General features: G+C 53.0%; 6 protein-coding genes and 1 non-coding gene across 7 annotated transcripts; 4 read left to right on the forward strand and 3 right to left on the reverse strand.

The window, feature by feature from the left end:
* Positions 1–512: 512 nt before the first annotated feature.
* On the forward strand, positions 513–2414 carry B0T23DRAFT_436610 (uncharacterized protein; the record flags this gene model as incomplete). Its single annotated transcript, XM_062840584.1, has 3 exons — positions 513–843; positions 906–1298; positions 1332–2414. The coding sequence occupies exons 1-3, from the start codon at positions 532–534 to the stop codon at positions 2412–2414; spliced, it is 1788 nt and encodes a 595-aa protein (XP_062688444.1). The 5' UTR covers positions 513–531.
* Positions 2415–3446: 1032 nt separating this feature from the next.
* On the reverse strand, positions 3447–5020 carry B0T23DRAFT_50061 (uncharacterized protein). The gene is made up of 3 exons (XM_062841371.1): positions 4672–5020; positions 4205–4606; positions 3447–4122 (listed from the first exon to the last, which is right to left on the reverse strand). Exons 1-3 carry the CDS (start codon positions 4784–4786, stop codon positions 3560–3562), a joined length of 1080 nt encoding a protein of 359 aa, XP_062688445.1. The 5' UTR covers positions 4787–5020; the 3' UTR covers positions 3447–3559.
* Positions 5021–6917: 1897 nt separating this feature from the next.
* Positions 6918–8635, forward strand: B0T23DRAFT_327175 (uncharacterized protein; the record flags this gene model as incomplete). Its single annotated transcript, XM_062835598.1, has 3 exons — positions 6918–7162; positions 7845–7860; positions 7943–8635. The coding sequence occupies 3 exons, from the start codon at positions 6918–6920 to the stop codon at positions 8633–8635; spliced, it is 954 nt and encodes a 317-aa protein (XP_062688446.1).
* A 118-nt stretch (positions 8636–8753) lies between these two features.
* Positions 8754–10888, reverse strand: B0T23DRAFT_50043 (Diphthamide biosynthesis protein 2). Its single transcript, XM_062841370.1, has one exon. The coding sequence runs from the start codon at positions 10721–10723 to the stop codon at positions 8915–8917; it is 1809 nt and encodes a 602-aa protein (XP_062688447.1). The 5' UTR covers positions 10724–10888; the 3' UTR covers positions 8754–8914.
* Positions 10889–11101: 213 nt separating this feature from the next.
* Positions 11102–12357, reverse strand: B0T23DRAFT_390587 (major facilitator superfamily domain-containing protein). Its single transcript, XM_062837886.1, has 2 exons — positions 12231–12357; positions 11102–12166 (listed from the first exon to the last, which is right to left on the reverse strand). The coding sequence occupies exons 1-2, from the start codon at positions 12250–12252 to the stop codon at positions 11235–11237; spliced, it is 954 nt and encodes a 317-aa protein (XP_062688448.1). The 5' UTR covers positions 12253–12357; the 3' UTR covers positions 11102–11234.
* A 1834-nt stretch (positions 12358–14191) lies between these two features.
* B0T23DRAFT_50130 (nucleotide-diphospho-sugar transferase) lies at positions 14192–16100 on the forward strand. Its single transcript, XM_062841373.1, has 2 exons — positions 14192–15041; positions 15106–16100. The coding sequence occupies exons 1-2, from the start codon at positions 14407–14409 to the stop codon at positions 15911–15913; spliced, it is 1443 nt and encodes a 480-aa protein (XP_062688449.1). The 5' UTR covers positions 14192–14406; the 3' UTR covers positions 15914–16100.
* A 63-nt stretch (positions 16101–16163) lies between these two features.
* Positions 16164–16252, forward strand: B0T23DRAFT_t397. The gene has a single exon. It is a non-coding gene; the product is annotated as a tRNA-Phe (tRNA).
* The last annotated feature ends 193 nt before the right edge of the window (positions 16253–16445 follow it).

Below are 16445 nucleotides of genomic sequence, written 5' to 3' on the forward strand. Positions count from 1 at the left end.
CGTGGATGGTCCAATACGATGATGATGATGACCATGGTCGATCGGGAACGGATGCAAGATATGTACATACAGACAGGCATGGGGAAAATGGATAGTCGCCATGTCTAGAACTTGGGCTTGTTGACATACATAAGATGGACGGTCATCTTCAACCTCATCTTTTGTTGCTTGTTGGTCTTCTACACCACAACACTTCAAACCTCCCTCAAGCCACACCTTTTCCTTGTGTCTTTTTTTTTTTCCTTTTTCTTATTCTTTTTTTCGTTGGGTTTCCTTTCCATCTATCATTTCCTTTTGGGTCTTGGGGATTCATCTCGGCATTCTGGAAGCATCTCGGTCTGAATCAATTTCCTTGCGACGACGAACTATCACCAAGCAACAACGCCAACAACGAGTCTCAGTGTTTCATCCTCTTCTTGTCAACAGTTGATCTGCTGGCGAGCATCTTCTAAGCATATCTGTCCCTTTAACGAGAAACGGTTCTTTTTTTTTTTTTTTTTTTTATCATTATCACCCCCCAACAAGTCTACAATGTTGCCCACTGTCAACACAAAGTTCCCGCCTCCCCCGACGGCACCAATCCCGATTAAGCCCCATTTCCCTCTTCGGACGGCACACAAGAAGCGACCATCACTAGAAATCATCACAGACTTCAACTCACATACAGCCAGCATGGGCTTTCAAGCCCCCCGACTGGGCGCTTTGGGCCTGACATTTTTGGTTATGAGGGCACTGCAGTTCGCTGCTCTGATCGCAGTGATCGGCTTGAGCGCAAACTTCATCGATGAGTTTTCTACAAAGTCACTGGCATCACCTTCAGAGCTTCTTGGTACTCTGGTAGTGGTATGTTTCGAATTCCTTGCACTCTGAGAGAGAACGAGATACTAACAGATACCTGATAATAGGCCGTCATTGCTGTCATCTATGTCGTTATCTCCTACGTCCTCTACTACGATGCCATGCTTCCATATCTCCTCAGTGGAATTCTTGACGGCTTACTGCTGGTCGCCTTCATCGTCGTCGCCTCACTACTCGGCAAGCCCCTTTCCCATCTCCAGTGCGCTCTCATGCCCCAGGATCCTGACGCCAACAACTTCTGGACATCTGTCCCATTCACAATCAAGTCCCAAGAAACGACGCATGACGATGGCCTATACTTCACCTTTGTGCACATGGACCAACCCACCTGCTTCGAGACCAAGGCCATCTGGGGTCTTTCCATCGCTCTATGCGTGCTCTTTGCCTTCAGCAGCATCGTCTGCGTTGGCCTCTGGCGTCGCGTCAGTCGCGAGACGGTTGTTGTCGGCAGCAGAAAGGACATTGAGGGTTAGGGGCGCGCGGGCGCTGGCTGGGGGGTTCGCGAGAAGAACTACTACTTGTACGGGTCGGAGTCAGAGTCGGACGTGTCCCTTTATGGCCACAAAACCACCACCACTGCTCCACCACAGTTCCCTCCTCCCCCGTTGGCGCCCATGCGTATCACCGGCGGCGCTCGCCGCAGCGACAACCAACAACAATACGACAGTGATCCTCAAGACATTCCGGTCCCCACCACCCGCGCAAGAGCCGGCCTGCCACAGAACCGTCGCAGTCTTTCCGGCTCCAGGTCCAGCATCGACTCCGACGCCTCCTCTACTCTCAGTCGGGGAGCGAGCCCCGAGCGCCAACTCCGCATCAGCGGTGGTCTAGCGCCTCCGCCGCCCGTCCGCCACTGCTGCAACGGTGGTCGCGTCGGGCTAGGCATTATGCCCACGATTCCCGGCTCACCCATCGACGCCACACAAGAGCGGACCATCATGGACGGCATCTCGCCCATCATGTCCCGCGCCCCCCAGGCTCTGCCTCTCCCTGTTGCCGACCCAGCGTTCCGCAGTACCAGCACCAACAACCTCACCCTGGCTGTCCCCTCCGCTACGCATGGTACTTATGGTCACCACAACCACGGCCAGGTAGGAGCTGGAAGAGCCACCCTCCATCCACCACTCACCATCATCACCGAGTTTCCCATTGTCTCCCCGTCTGGTTACTGGCCCACCAATAACATCTCCCCACAAGAATATAAGCGCGCCGCGCCGCCGCGCTCCCCGCTGTCCCCGCTCAGCCTGAGAGGGCTCGGCTCCTTCATGGCTCGTAGGGGTTGCAAGAGGAAGGAAGTCCCGCCGCCAATTATCGTGCATCCTAGTTCGCCTTCGCAGTTTGCGCATGTCGTTAATAGCGCAGGAACGGATAGTGTGGCGTTGGGAACTCCCGTTGATGGCTTAGGCCCGAGCCTGTCGCCGCCGCCGCCGCCACATCTGCAGACGCCAAACCCGCCCAAGAGGAGAAAGACAGTTTGGGGGATGATGGTGGAGGGATGGTGGGATTTGGGACTGTTGGAGAGGATGGGGAGTGGAAAGAGGAAGAATACGAAGTGAGAAGAAAGAAAATGGGGGGGGGGGGGGGGGGGGGGCGCAAGCCTAGTATGGATCAAACAGGATGGAAGAAGTCGCTAATTAATATGATACCCCGGAAGGGAAAAATGGGAGGAGGGCATGAAGGGAAGAGTACTATAATTTGGTGGATGACACAGGTACAAATCCCGTCCCTAACGATAGAAATGGAAAAGACGGGACTCACTGCACTGGACGTCTGTGGCGTCGCCGCACAGGACATGTTTGGCAGGGATGGAAACCACCCAAAAATGGGAAGCAACAAAACTTGTTCTGGTAATAAGTAGATAGACAGATACGCTCATAACGGATGCAAAACCACGGACAAATAATGATAACGATGTTCCACCGTATACTTTGAACTCCTTGGCTACCATTTTCGGGACATGTAATTCAAAGAATCTAGGTATCAGGTAATCTTCAACCCTTCAAATGGTTTCACCAGAAGCACGCTGGTGTCCCGCTCATCTGAATCAATGCGAGGGCAATTAATCCCGCGCGTTTTCTCTTTGGACTTTGGGAGTAAGACCGAAGCTCGAGGTCTACTACCAAGGGGGATACTCCCATCCGAACCAATTTTCACTTCAGTCACCTCACCCACATTTCCTACCGCGACCAGAAAGCAGGGTCACATATGGCAGGTGAATACCCGAGGTTGAGTACGGGTTTTAAATGTACAATGTAATCTGCAAAGATGTATGTATCTATTGGCTGGGGTACATCTATTCTAGTCGGCAGAGGGACACACCGTCCCGGCCTCACTTCACCCGAAAGAACGGCACTACCATAAACCGGAGGACTACAAACACCTTATCGCTCGCTTCCGTGGCGCAACTCACTCGCTCACAACAACTACAAATCACGTATTTCAATGTTCCAGTATAGAATGCAGCAATCGTGGTTGAAATTAAACAAACTAGGACTAGTTCCAGCCAAGTTCCCCGCCGTCCTAATTGTCTCGTACAACGCTTCTTTCGATCTCTCTCAATGTCTACTACCCTTCCTTTTCTTTTGCCGTTCCCGTTCCCCTTCTTGGCGTTGGTGGTCTTACACGCCTCTTCTAGTTCCCCTTTGAGTGAGAATCTAGTCGAGTCCAATTCTGATGATTTTGTCCTCCACCTTGTAGCCTTTTAGTTCTGGCCCTGCCTCTGCTTCTGGTTCTGGCCCTGCTTCTGGTTGTTCTGGGCCTGGTTCTGGTTCTGGCCCTGAGTGCCCCTGTTCTTTCCCTTTTGACCAGCAGCATTGCCAGCGTTGTTTCCGCCGTTGTTCTTGTTGCCACCATTGCCACCACGGTTACGACCGTTACCGGCACCGGCATTGTTACCGTTACCATTGCCAGCAGCACCCGTAGCAGTAGGAGCGGCAGCAGCACCACCACCCAGCACGACGGTGGGGGTCAGAACGGGGGCAGACTTGCTCACAAAGCCGGCGGCAAGAATGGCGCTGACGGCGGCGGCGTTCTGCTGCGCCTCGCTGGAGCCGGCCTTGCGGTTGGCTTCGGCGGCAATCGGCAGGGTGGCCACGCTGATCAAGCGCTCGTCCTCAATGTCCTTGATGTTCTTGAAGGTCTGGATGTTGTCGGGTGTGTTGAGGGTCGGCTTGACGTCGGTCTGTTGGACAGCGAAGCAGCCACCGAAGGGACCGGCGACGGCGTTGTTGCGGCAACGGACAGTGCAGATGTTGCCGGTGGAGGCTGTGTGGGAGGACAGATGTTAGTATCGGTTCATGGTGGAGGAAAAGAAGAAGAAAAGAAAAGAGGAGTGAGGGTAACATACCGCCAGTGCAGTGGAAGTTATCCGGCATCGTCACGGTGAAGTTGAACTCCTGGATCTTGTTCTGCGAGATGCCGTTGGCTCCGGGCACGTTGTTGGTGACAGTCAGGTTCTGGCTGATCTTGCCCGAGTTGGAGGTCTCGTCCAAATCGCAGACATAGGGACCGGCGCCGTCGGCGTTGACCTGGTGGATTGTCACGGTGATCTTGCTGCCCGCCTTGACCTTGGTTACGGCGCCCTCAGCCAGCGCGGCCTCGGTGTTTTCGGCAATGTCAATGTTGCCTGTAAGCTGCGTACGGCCGCAGTTGTTGACCAGGTTGGCCTTGATCTCGGCATCGCGCATGATGACCGAGTCAAGCTGGCAGGGGTTGATGGTGGTGCAGTTGCGGGCGATTTCAGGGTTGACTTTGAGAGGTTAGTTAGTTGGACTTGAACACACAGCACTTGATGGGTGGGTGGATAGCACATACCTCCGAATCCGACAGATGGAGGCGAACCAGACTCGCCCTGAGCGGCCAAAATCACACCATGTGCCTTGGCAAGAGCAACGAAAGCCGCCAGCGGGAAGGTAGTAGAGAAACGCATCTTGAAAGATAGTCGAAAAAAAAAGAGTATCGTAAAGAGAAGGACTTTGGTGAACAAAACACTGAGTGAACTAGATAAGATGGGGTGCAGCCTGCTGCGAAGAAAGAAAGAAGTGAAGAGAGAAACGATTGCTGGAACACACTGGATAGAGAGCTGTTGTGTGAAAGAATATCGACATTCATGATGGGGGAATCAACAGACTCTATATACTGCATCTGGGAACTCCAAGTGAGGAGTTCAGGGGGCGCCCAAGTGGAACTGTGTGCACATTCTGATGGCAGAACACACGGCCGATGTTTCTTGTTCATCCTGCGGCATGTCTTTCCGGTCAATCCTAGATCGACTCGGCTTCGTAAAAGCTTATTCACAGGCGAGGTAGATCCAAAACGGTTGAGGCTCAGGGGCACTGCAGGGATCTCGTTGACATATAGGCAGGGTTGGTTTACAGTTTTGGGGATGGTGAAAACGAGGAAGCCTAGAGCAGAGGGTGGTATGTAACTCCTTGGGGTTTCACTGACGTTATCCTGCATGGGCCTTATTTGGGCCCGATATATGCATTTTTGCATCTTTTGAGACCCGGGCTCGTACGAGTCAGGTGACATTGTAGGTAGGGGTAGCGACTTGGGACGAGCGAACCCGCAACTCGCCCAGTCTCATGTCGGTGGGTCCCTGTGACAGTTAACGGCTACCGTTGCCATCCTCGCGTGTACTAAAACGAATGTGACTGGATAAAACGTGGTTGTTTGAGATATCCTTTCCCCGTTGTTTGGGAAGTTGGATGCCTGTCGGCTCGTTGCCGAGGAGGTGTACACTACACCTGTCAACGCAACTAGTTCCGTCACTGCTCGAATTCTTCGCATCAGGGGGCTTTTTTCCTCTTGCATAACAGAACCGGGAATACGGGCGGCAGAAATCGTTTGCATCTAATGGGTCAGGTTCTCTGTGTTTGCAACAGGGGGGGCTTGCATTAACAGGGGACATTATAGTAAGGTCCCATCTGGATGGATGTCAATGCGAAATCTGGGCCGTCAGTGTTGCATAAAGCCGTTAGCGGTTAGCGGTCTTGGCCACTTGGAGGGCAAAAGGGGGGGTTTAGCATTAACAGGTACACTCAACACCCGTCAACAGCGCCACCCAACGATAAACAAAGGGAAAACATACCTCTACCTGCACCAATATGTTTTCCTTCACGCACCCATATTTCAGGTGCACGCAAGCAAATGTTTTGTTTTGAACACAGCGGGAAAATCCAGCAAACTTGGGATAATGCTAAAACCAAGTTCGGATATCCGTTCGGTAACTTTTTCCAAGTCATCATACCTTCAAAGCGCCGATGTCACCTCCAGGTTGCACTGATATCGCCGCTTTGACGTATAAAGCCGTTGGATATGGAACAGAATTTTATAAACCCTGTCAGTGCTACATTCTTGGTGTTGGTGTAGAAAAGGGGTGTTGCTGTTGGAACACTTCGGGCAAGTCGAGAATGTGGGTGCGCGGAGGAAAACATATGCGTGCAGGTAGGTTTCTGTTGAATGAACGTGATGATCGCCAAAAGATCATGGTATCCTTCGGAAAGGGCGAGAAGAAACCTCGGCCATTTCCTCGCATTGCCAGTGTTAGATGAGCAATTCGCATCTCTGAACTCCCAGCACCAGCCGTTGGGAGGTGAGGTCTACCCAACGATGAGCGTTTACGTCTTTGAGCCTAGGTCCTTGAATTGTCACTTGCGACACCGTTCACACATGACTGGTAGAAAGTTCTCCAGAAGTGAAAAGGTCATTGACTAGACAACGCGCTCATTGTACGCTGTTTCATCGTGCGAATGACATCACTAGAAGCAATGGGGCCGTGAATTTGTTGACACGCAGCTATAAGATGTTCAGCTCAACACTCGATCGACGAGTTGAATGGACAGCCACTTACAGTTTATCCAGGTATAGGGTACGGAGGACTGACCGTAGAACGAACACTCACGTTTGCCTCACCATCGTCTGCCGACGGGTCACTGTCTCTCAACCAAACCGTCGAATCACTAACTTTCCATCGTTCCCTCAAGTCCGGTAATCACGACTATCACGTTCCCAGTGCACTAAAACTGCATCACCGATCAGACCGTCAAATCGCAAAAGAAATGGGTTGCCTCTGCAGTATACTCGGCTTCATCTTTCTCCTCGACGGTGGTGGTGAGAGGGTGACCTGGCACATGTGGAAACCATCACCTGCGCACCTAGAAGAGGGACGCGAAGTAAGGGCTGCCCCAAGTGCAGATATTGGGGACGATGTCACCAAGAGCGGCGGAAGTGCCGGTGTTCAGCGTGCCCGGAACAAAGGACATAAGCAGGGTAGGGCAGAGATAATGAAGGTCCGGCGCACCCGGTCAATTACGTGTTAACAAGATGAGGCCATGACCGTGGAGTCAAGAGGTGGTGGAGATTGAAAAGCGGTTATGGGATAGTTCGAGGAGTAGTGGCGGAACGGGCCGAGGCTGTTGATGCATCGATGCGTTGATGCGTCGATACACCCTAGCTGGGAGGTATGGCGGTGCGAACACACGACTTGGTGGGTGTCTGGTACCGGTAGGCTGGAACAATATGAGCAACTTCGGGGCCAGAGGTCAGAGACAAGAGGCATAATACCAGTAAAGGAGAAAAGGGACCGAAAGGAGGCCACGAGGGTTCTCATCCGAACTTCCTCACTGCGCCATGCTCATTTCCCAGGCGTTGGTTGGTTCATCTGATCACTGCTTCCACATTTCGCGACCATGAACAATAGGAAGCTGCAATTTTCGCTGTCTTATCAGGTATATTGTTGGCCATTGGGTGTCGGTCGTCGAAGTGACGCACGGAAATTTGATTCTCGATTTGTATTCCCTGATGGAAAGGACGTTTTCCTTGTTTGTCTGGTGTTGGCTTTTCTTTTAACTTATTCCTGGAAAGGTGGACGCACGCAAAGAAAAAGTCGCCATTTCATGAAAAGGAATTGTCATCATCCACAACTGTCCGAGTTCACAACCTTGGATATCTTTACGCATCCAACCAGAAGCTGAAGACGTCGGCAGCAAGGCACAAGGCATGGTGAGTATCGACCTAACCAGATCCTGCATCATTTTCTCACAAGTCATTATTCATTGTGAGATCGTGCTGTCAACTTTCCCAGGCCAACTCCACCCTCGCCGATGACACCGGACCGGCAGGCATCCCGGCAGATGGCTTCTATCAGAAGTTCAAGATCCCCATGTTGATTCTTTTCAGCACCCTTGCCATTGCCATTCTGGGCTCGACCATCTGGCAATGCTGCTTTCGAGATAAGAAGAACAATGAGCTCGAACCCCAATCCCCCCTCCCCACCTTCATAGGACCCAGCGGCGTGAGAAGAGAGCACAACCACCTCCCTTACCCGCGCTCCCCCCACTACCATCCGTACGGTGGCAGCCCTGGATCTAGCACCAGAAGCAAAGTGCGAGGCAGGGAGGGAAGGGAAGTGACTCAAACAACTTCGGGATGGCTGCGTCATGCTGGTCCTGGCCGTCCTTTGTATCGGAACTGGCCACAGGCAGAAACTCGCGTGAGAATCAGGGTACCGCCGACTACGGGAACACCACTGGATGGAGCTTATGCCATGGCTTATATGCAGGAAGAAATGCGACAAGAACAGCCGCAGCAGCATCGAGAAGGAAGACAGCAAGAAGAGTACGAGATGGAGGCGCACGGATTGGAGACGAGGGAGGCAACGCCACCCCCGCCGTATAAGGCTAGAAGGTCCACGGATGACACGGTTGATCGTCCACCAGGTTGCTTGTGTGCCCATGTGTCGAAATCCAGTGGGAGCGAAGGCTTGAGGCACCTGTGAGGGAACCGCCGGCTCATTGCTAACGTTTGTCGAGAATTGACCGAATTCAGGCGTGGTGGTCGCGGTGGTTACAGTAAGTAGTACTCCCGTCGATGATGGTAAAGAATGGAAGCAGATAGGTCCCAAGTGGCGAAGAAACCCAATAACTGAGTCGTGTCCGTGGTCCCAACATTGTGCTCGTGAGTCCAAAGTCTTTCCAATCCATTCGCTGTCCTGTGGGTTTCACTCCTACCAATATTCGTGTCCAATCGCGGCTACCTAGATCAAACGTCCTCTTTTTCAGGGTATCAAGTGCTTCTCTCCTTCTCCGCCAACCGTGTAGCCTCTAGCCACTCCGCCTCTACCCTCTTCAATCGTCGTGCTGGCCTCCTCGTCGAAATCGGTGCCCAAACCGACCCATGTCCGCTGAGTACGAAGATACTCTGCACCGGGGCTAACGACGCCGTTGACTGATGCCAACTCCTGGGCTTTGGATCTAAGGGTCAAGGCGCTTGACCGTGGCGGCGCATCTGGCTTTTCAGTCGAATCCTCCTTCTTTGCACTCTTGGGTTTCGGCGCGGCCATGCGCATAGGCCTACTATGGCTGACAAGTTTTCCTGTCCTCCAGTCAAACTCGGGTGGTGCCGACTCCTCCTCGCTGTCCAATTCGCCATCACCAGAGGCTTGCTCGGCATCGGCTGTATCTTGCGTCTCGTTGTTCTCATTGTCCTCGGACTTCTTCTCCTCAGGCTTTTCGTCGATTGGTGGCTTGACAGCTTCGATGCCACCCCACCACTCGCCGGTCCAAACTCTTTCGTCGTCACTGGCGAGGGCGAGCTCGAGCTCAAAGGGCGTGATGACGGGCTTGTAGAAGCCAGCATCATCCTCAATGAGAGAACTCTCCCAGCAGCCGACCACAACCCAGCCGTCAATTTCAGCAAAGTTGGCAAGCTTGGCTGGATTGAGTTTTCCAACTACCATTGTGTAACTTTTCTTCCCGGCAGCAGCGATTTGCTTGCGGATGCTATCGATAGAGGAAAGGTAGTTGGAAACGGAGAGGGTGTTGACAAGTATGCCAATAATGCCAGCTGTCGTCAGGGAGAGGAGGCGGGCATAACGGCGACCAAGGAGGCGCTGAGCGGAGTACAGCGAGGAGCTGTCAGAAGAGGTCTGGAAAATGTAGAGGTTCTTAACTCTGGAGCACAGGGCGAGGAGGAGCGCGGTTGGCGGTTGGGAGATGTGGAAAATGGAGTAATCTCGGAGATCCAGGCCCGTCGAGGTTTCGCTGCCATGGCTGATTTCCACCTCTTTGCCTTGGACGTCCACGACTTTTCTGTTTGGTATCCTGCCCATGGGGTTGTGAACAATCTCGGTGGCTAGCAAGTTGACGTAGCCACGGCTTTGGAGTTCGGACAGTAATGACAGGACGTGAACTTGGTAGGTAACGTCGGCCATGAGGACCACCTTGGCCTCTTTATCTGGGTACTCCTTTTCGAAGTCGGCGAGGGCAGCATCGCGGTCAAGGATGTGCTTGGTAAAGACGTAGATTACGGGAAGACGGGAAGTAGGTGACAGGCACGAGCGGCCGTAGTGGACAACGACATCAGCGTTAACGTGTTCGGCGGCAATCTCGTCGACGCAGCAGGCGCTGTACGAGGTATCGGCGAGGACGTATACCCGACGGGCCTTGGGCTGTGATTCCACTGGGGCGGGAGCTTGTTTACCACATCCACACCCTGCACCGTTTTGTTGGACATGGCGACCGCATGGTCCGTTGTTCGTGGTGGAGGGCTCGGGGCAGGCTGTCGCCGTTGACTGCAAGTCTGCGGTAGACGTCGGCACTGTCGGTTGTGGAAGAGAAGCAAGCTCTGCTTCGAGGAGTTGGACAACTCTGGGGGCATCGCAAAGCATGTGGTCGGGAAACTGTAGGCCAATTCTCCTCCATCCTCCCTCTCCAACTTCCTTCGCTGTCCTTGTGATTTCGTAGATGTCGCGGAGTTCATCATCTGATCTCGCCTTGGTCTGGTCATCGGTCGGGACCACTGCGTATTCGAATAGGTGATCTTCCGGTGTGGACAGAACCGGTGCCGCGTTTAGTTCGCCAGCCATTGTATGTCGAGCGCAACTATACTGTTGTGAAAGAGGATGGCTGGTCGTTGACTCGAAACTGAACCTTTGTTTGTTGCTGGGGAGATGTTTCAATTTTGTTGTCGTCCCGCGTCACTGGCGACGAAGACTTGCGCTGGAATGTCGGGTGGGGTTGAAATTTTCTGGTCGGCGGCGGGGTCTGCTGAGAAATTACCCCGCGATTTGGGCGTCGCGGGTACCTGAGCCCTACGCATTCGGTGGGGTTTAGCGGAACAGTGGGCTGAGACAACAAGGAACGTTTTGGGGGGGTGGGGGAAAGGGGAAGGGGGGTGAATCGCAAATCCAAAGTAGAGGTACCTTCCATAGCCTGGGCTCTCTTTTCCATTTCCAATCCTCTTCCTCTCCTTTACCTTCTTTCTCAACACTTTCACCGATTGCAAAAAAGGGAACTATCTGCGCCGTTTATCATTTCGCATTAACATTCTTTAGCTATCCAATTGCTTTTTCTCTATATCCAATATCCAACACATGGCTAGAACTTGACCCGCGGGTTGAAGCCGACAGCGAGAACGCGGGCGGACGTATAACACGCCAGGGCGACGAAGTACGAAAGGCCCGAGAAAATGATGACGGCTCGCCAGCCCGTCTCAGCAGAGCCCATCTCCAACAGGGCGCCGCCGATGGGTACACTGCTGAGCGTACCGAAACTGGCCACCATCATGGCCGTCGAGTAGTATCGACCGAATTGGCGAGCGTCGCACAACTGTCCAAGGCATACGGGTACCAGGCCGAGGTTGCTTCCGCTGGCAAATCCAAAGAGTACAGCGTATCCGATCAGCACCGACTTGGACATGGCTGCCGGAAGCCACATGGCCAACACGAGAATCACACACAGCGAGATGGTGATGATGACCACGTTGAATCGTCCGATGCGATCAGCAAAGAGACCGGGGAGCACACGGCCCAACACAGACCCGGCGTTGAGGTACGATAGGAGAAGGTAGCTCTCGGTTGCGTCCTGGCCATGCGCCGCTGCGTACGAGACAATGTACGTCAAGGGCATGAACAGCCCCCATTCCATAAAGAAGATGCCGATTGCCGAAAAGGCATAGCGAAGGTCTCGGAATCCGGAAAAGTCGGGAAGAAGTGACGAGATCTTGGGTTTGTCTTGGCTGATCTTGGGCTTCAGACGAGTCTTGATAAAGAGGTTGGCGGGCACGGCGAGGCCGAGCATAATGAAGCCAAGAATGCGGCAACTCCAGGGGAACCCAATCGAGGGGAGGGTATATCGCAACATGATGGGGAACACGATACCGCCAATGCCGCCGGAAATGGTAGCAACACCGGTTGCCAGTCCACGGCGCACGTGGAAGAAGTGTGTGATCGACCCGTACGCAGGGCAGTTGAGAAGGGCGCCGCCCAAGCCACCGAGCACAGAGTATGTCAGCATAATCTGATAATAAGCTGTGTCCATCGTTAGCACCATATACCATCAATAACTAGGCGCGGAAGTGTGGTAAGGACTTACTCTTGCTGAGACTCAACAACATTAAGCTGAGGACAACCAGCAGACTACCCACGGCGACCAGGAGGCGTGCTCCATGCCGATCGAAAATGGGGCCGACTTGGATGCCCACAAAAAAGACGATAAAGAGGTAGAGCGAAAAGATCCAACCGATCTCGGATGCGCTGTGGTTGACAAGCTGATGTGTCGAAAAGTATGATTCAAAGACGGCCGCAGAGTTGATGAGTCCAAACACCGATATCATGGCACAAAAGGACCCGAACACTACCAGCCAGCCCTGCAGGCCACCTTCGGGAAAGTCAATTACGGTGGTCGCCGCAGATGGCTGCCGGGCAAGGCCGTCCTCGCACTTGACGCCCTCATCATCGGGGCTGTCGCTGAGGTCTTGGATGGTGTCGGATTCCGGTCCCGAGTCCCGCTCGTCTGAGTTGGCTTCACGCTTTGAGACGAACGATCCGCCCTTTTCCTGGTCGCTGGAATCGATAAAGGTCGGGAGTGTTGACAATGACTCGCCCGCGGGGGGCTGCTGATGGTTTTTTAGGCAGCTGTCCTCTGCATTAGGAGCTCGACCTAGGGTCATTTATCCGGGGTTTTTTCTTTTTTGGCGACAGATTATCTCGAGTCTCGAAAGATAGCTTCCAAGGTCGGGAGGGTTGGTCAGGGCTTTCTCCTGCTCGTTCAGGGACGAGGTCAACGAAAAAGATGATGCTCTTTTCCTAAATGAAGGAATGCACGTTCTTCAGCTACAGTCACTGTGAACAAGAAGTGGCGGTATCTGGCCCTTAAGTGGAGGGGCCGGGTGGAGGACAAAGCGGGCTCAGCAGGGATTCCACGCAAGAAGAAAAAAAACTTTCTTTGCAAATCGCCGGGGCGGGGTGGGCAGGGTGGCTGGACTCTGGAATGGCGGAGAGGCTTCTCGGTTTTCTCAAGACTTCTCTGGATTCTGGAAAACATCAAACATGAAACATCACTGGCACGGCTATGTGTCCGGTCCCACCAGTTGTTAGCGTGATGGCGGCTGTCGGAGGAGAACCAGTTTCTCTCACGTAACAAGCCGGCTTGGCAGACTCCCGGGCCAACAAGGTCTCCGAGAGCGTCCGGTGTGGATGTCGGAAAAGTATGGGGCCGTGGGGGCTAAAGCCGTTGGCCAGCGCCGGCGGTGACCCTTTGATTTTCAGGCACCGCTCCCGGAGCACGGCGTCCACCGCTTATGTATTTGTATGCGCCGTCATTCGCTGGCTTTGTGGCCGCAACCAATGTGTTCTTTGACTTTGTATCAGAGAAGTGTGCATGATCTTTTGCATTGGAAGAACATGACATCGATACCTAGAGGTATGCAAGTTCATGTGTACTTCCTGTCTCCATTCAGTTGCGTTCTAGCTGGCATCCCCAAATTTTCCCGATTCGGTTGGCTGTACGTACCCCCTTCACGTGCACCGGTGGAAGGCAGAGTAAGGGAAGTATTGTCTACACTGTCGTGACTGTCGCTCTGTACTTGTCCAAACAAGCTCATAATCACCGCGTCTCAGCGTTCTCCTGCCTCAATAATTCGTTCTGGACACGACAGCCGGAGCGTCCCTTTGTAGGCATCTGCGGTCATCACGGCAGCACCTGAGCTTTTCATTTGTCAGCAACGGCTTACGGCCTGCTGTGTAGTACACAGTCAAGTGGAAGCTAGGACAACTTGAAATCACTGTAGCATCGTACGGTACCTCGGTAGGTAGTGTGCGCCCTTGGTTGTCAGTCATCACCAACCCAAAGGATTTCACTACCTAACCCGTCAACGCTTAGTGCAGTGGTGATTGACATAAAGTTTGGTTGCGTACCTAGGTTTGTTGGTTCCCTTCCCTTTGTTTTTCTTTGTCCTCGCCCTTCAACGTTTCGTCAAGCTATGACAGCCAAAAAGAAAACAGCGCTATCAACTGGGAAATTTCCATTATGGACATACGGCACAGAAAAACCTGTTGTTGCTTGTTCTCCTTGTGCGGCTGTACCCTTGCTCTTGTGTAGGCAGCAGAGTTGATCATCGTCTTACTGTGTAAATGCCACCCTGCGCTACCACCAACCGGCATCATCTGGCGATCTTTGATGTTTGTATTTGTTTGAGATGCGGTAGCCAAGCTCACAGAGCCACACGGTAAAAAATCTGGGCCATCTGTCATCTCATGTTCCCAAAAAGATGGGTTACCACCGCACATCTTCCCGGCTGGGCACGCTGCCTCGCGCGTTTGACCTGCTGGCGCGAGTAGGACGGATCCTCATGTTGCAATTTCGACGACTTCGGCGCTCGGGGCGCAATGGACGCCGCATCAAGCTCCTTCTCAAAATCGCATTACCGCTCCTCGTCCTGTACCTTATCGATCTGCCAATTCATCTCTACCGCACGCGCGTTGCCCGCCCTCATCAGGATCTCGACCAGCCGTTCGCGACAGGATGTCTGGACCCGTCGGTTACCGCCGCGCAGCCGCGCGAGAACGCCACTTTTGTCATGTTGGCGCGAAATAGCGAGCTCGAAGGTGCGAAAGCAACGGTGGCAAATATCGAACGGCAGTTCAACCGGTGGTTTCACTACCCGATCATGTTCCTGAACGACGCTCCGTGGTCAGAGGAATTCAAGAATGTTCTAAGCAGGGCTGTGAGCAATGGGACTGAGGTCAGGTTCGAGGTCATTGAGAAGGGAAAGTGGGGGTTTCCTGAGGGGATGAATGAGAAGGAAAAGGCAAAGGCCAGATTGCAGATGAAGAAGCAGGGTGAGCGAGGTGTGGGCTATGGTGACATGGAGAGTTATCATCACATGTGTCGGTTTTACTCTGGGTACGTCTCCCGATGTGTTTGGTGTGATAGGTCCACATGCTAACCCGGATGTTTTCGCAAACAGCGAGTTCTACAATCTCGAAGCCCTGAGGCCGTACAAGTGGTACTGGCGCCTCGAGCCAAGTGTGCGCTACAGCTGTGCCCTCACATACGACCCTTTTGTGGAGATGGCTCGTCACAACAAGGTTTACGGCTGGACGATAGCGCTCTGGGAGGTTGGCGACACCTGCCCGTCCCTATTCAAGACCACCGACGACTACCGAATCGAAAAGGGTATTCCCCGGACGCCCACCTGGAACGCCTTGTTCCAAGTGATGTGGTTTCCCGCGCCCGTCCGTTGGTTTCTCGGCTTGTTTCGGGTACGGGAGCACGACAACTCCGGCAACAAGTGGAACATGTGCCACTACTGGAGCAACTTTGAGATCGCCAATCTGGACTTCTTCCGCGGCCGCGAGTACCAGGATTACTTCCGCTACCTGGACAGCAAAGGTGGCTTCTACTCGGAGCGCTGGGGCGATGCGCCGGTGCACACGCTCGCCGTGCACATGCTTCTCCCACCCGAGAAGATTCATCACTTTTCGGATATTGGCTACGAGCATGACACGCTGTGGCAGTGTCCGGGAAATGCACCGATGGACCAGCAACTTCTCGGTAACAAGGCGCTGCGTGACATGGGCAAGATGACACTGCCGTCGGAGGGAGGGACGGGATGTAGGTGCAAGTGCCAGGAGAATAAGAGGAGAAGGAATATCAATAGTCATTGCACGAGCGAGCTGACGAGACCAGTGGCGTTTCATAGGCCGAGCTGGTGGGAGAGGCATAATGGAGTCTATCACTATGCTGTAAATAACCCGAATAATCCGAGGAACTGAGTGAGGTTTGGGGAGATGGCAACAAGGGGTTAGAATTCCGCGCCAGTCGCTCTCAATTTTCTACAAACTTCATGTTTCCATTACAAGACAGGAAGCGCTTGCACGCTCTTGAAGCCTCACTCGATAGACAGCCCACGATTCATAATCGGCAAAGTCATCACAAAAGAAATCATGGCGTTGATGTTGGCATTCCGGGACATGCACCCCATACTCCACTCATAAAGAGCATGTCTACAGAGGTAAACATCAAGCGGGTTTAGCTCAGTTGGGAGAGCGTCAGACTGAAGTCCACTTCACTCATAAATCTGAAGGTCGTGTGTTCGATCCACACAAACCGCAAACTTTTTGTCGATTCCCGCTTCACGATCTAGATTCAAATATGTCCGAGGATCACAACTTTTTTGAAAGAGGGTTTTTCAACTTTTTCTTTTTGACAGAAAATGCTTCGGTGCTGAATGTGGCTGACTCCTCGTTTGGAAATAGCGTAATTAGAGGATTATAGACACCTCCATTGTCACTACTGTATTAATGA

The sequence above is a fragment of the Neurospora hispaniola genome (assembly GCF_033458365.1).
Source record: "Neurospora hispaniola strain FGSC 10403 chromosome Unknown B0T23scaffold_10, whole genome shotgun sequence".
Taxonomy (NCBI): domain Eukaryota; kingdom Fungi; phylum Ascomycota; class Sordariomycetes; order Sordariales; family Sordariaceae; genus Neurospora; species Neurospora hispaniola.

Bases quoted from the DNA above. Each gene is read 5' to 3' on its own strand.
- B0T23DRAFT_390587 (XM_062837886.1), bottom strand. From the start codon at position 12,252: ATGTTGTTGAGTCTCAGCAAGA. The intron at 12,167-12,230 runs GTAAGTCCTTAC...CGATGGACACAG, and splicing joins GTTGTTGAGTCTCAGCAAGA to CTTATTATCAGATTATGCTG.
- B0T23DRAFT_50043 (XM_062841370.1), bottom strand. From the start codon at position 10,723: ATGGCTGGCGAACTAAACGCGGCACCGGTTCTGTCCACACCGGAAGAT.
- B0T23DRAFT_50061 (XM_062841371.1), bottom strand. From the start codon at position 4,786: ATGCGTTTCTCTACTACCTTCCCGCTGGCGGCTTTCGTTGCTCTTGCC. The intron at 4,607-4,671 runs GTATGTGCTATC...AACCTCTCAAAG, and splicing joins TCCATCTGTCGGATTCGGAG to TCAACCCTGAAATCGCCCGC. The intron at 4,123-4,204 runs GTATGTTACCCT...CCTCCCACACAG, and splicing joins TAACTTCCACTGCACTGGCG to CCTCCACCGGCAACATCTGC.
- B0T23DRAFT_50130 (XM_062841373.1), top strand. From the start codon at position 14,407: ATGGGTTACCACCGCACATCTTCCCGGCTGGGCACGCTGCCTCGCGCG. The intron at 15,042-15,105 runs GTACGTCTCCCG...TTTCGCAAACAG, and splicing joins ATGTGTCGGTTTTACTCTGG to CGAGTTCTACAATCTCGAAG.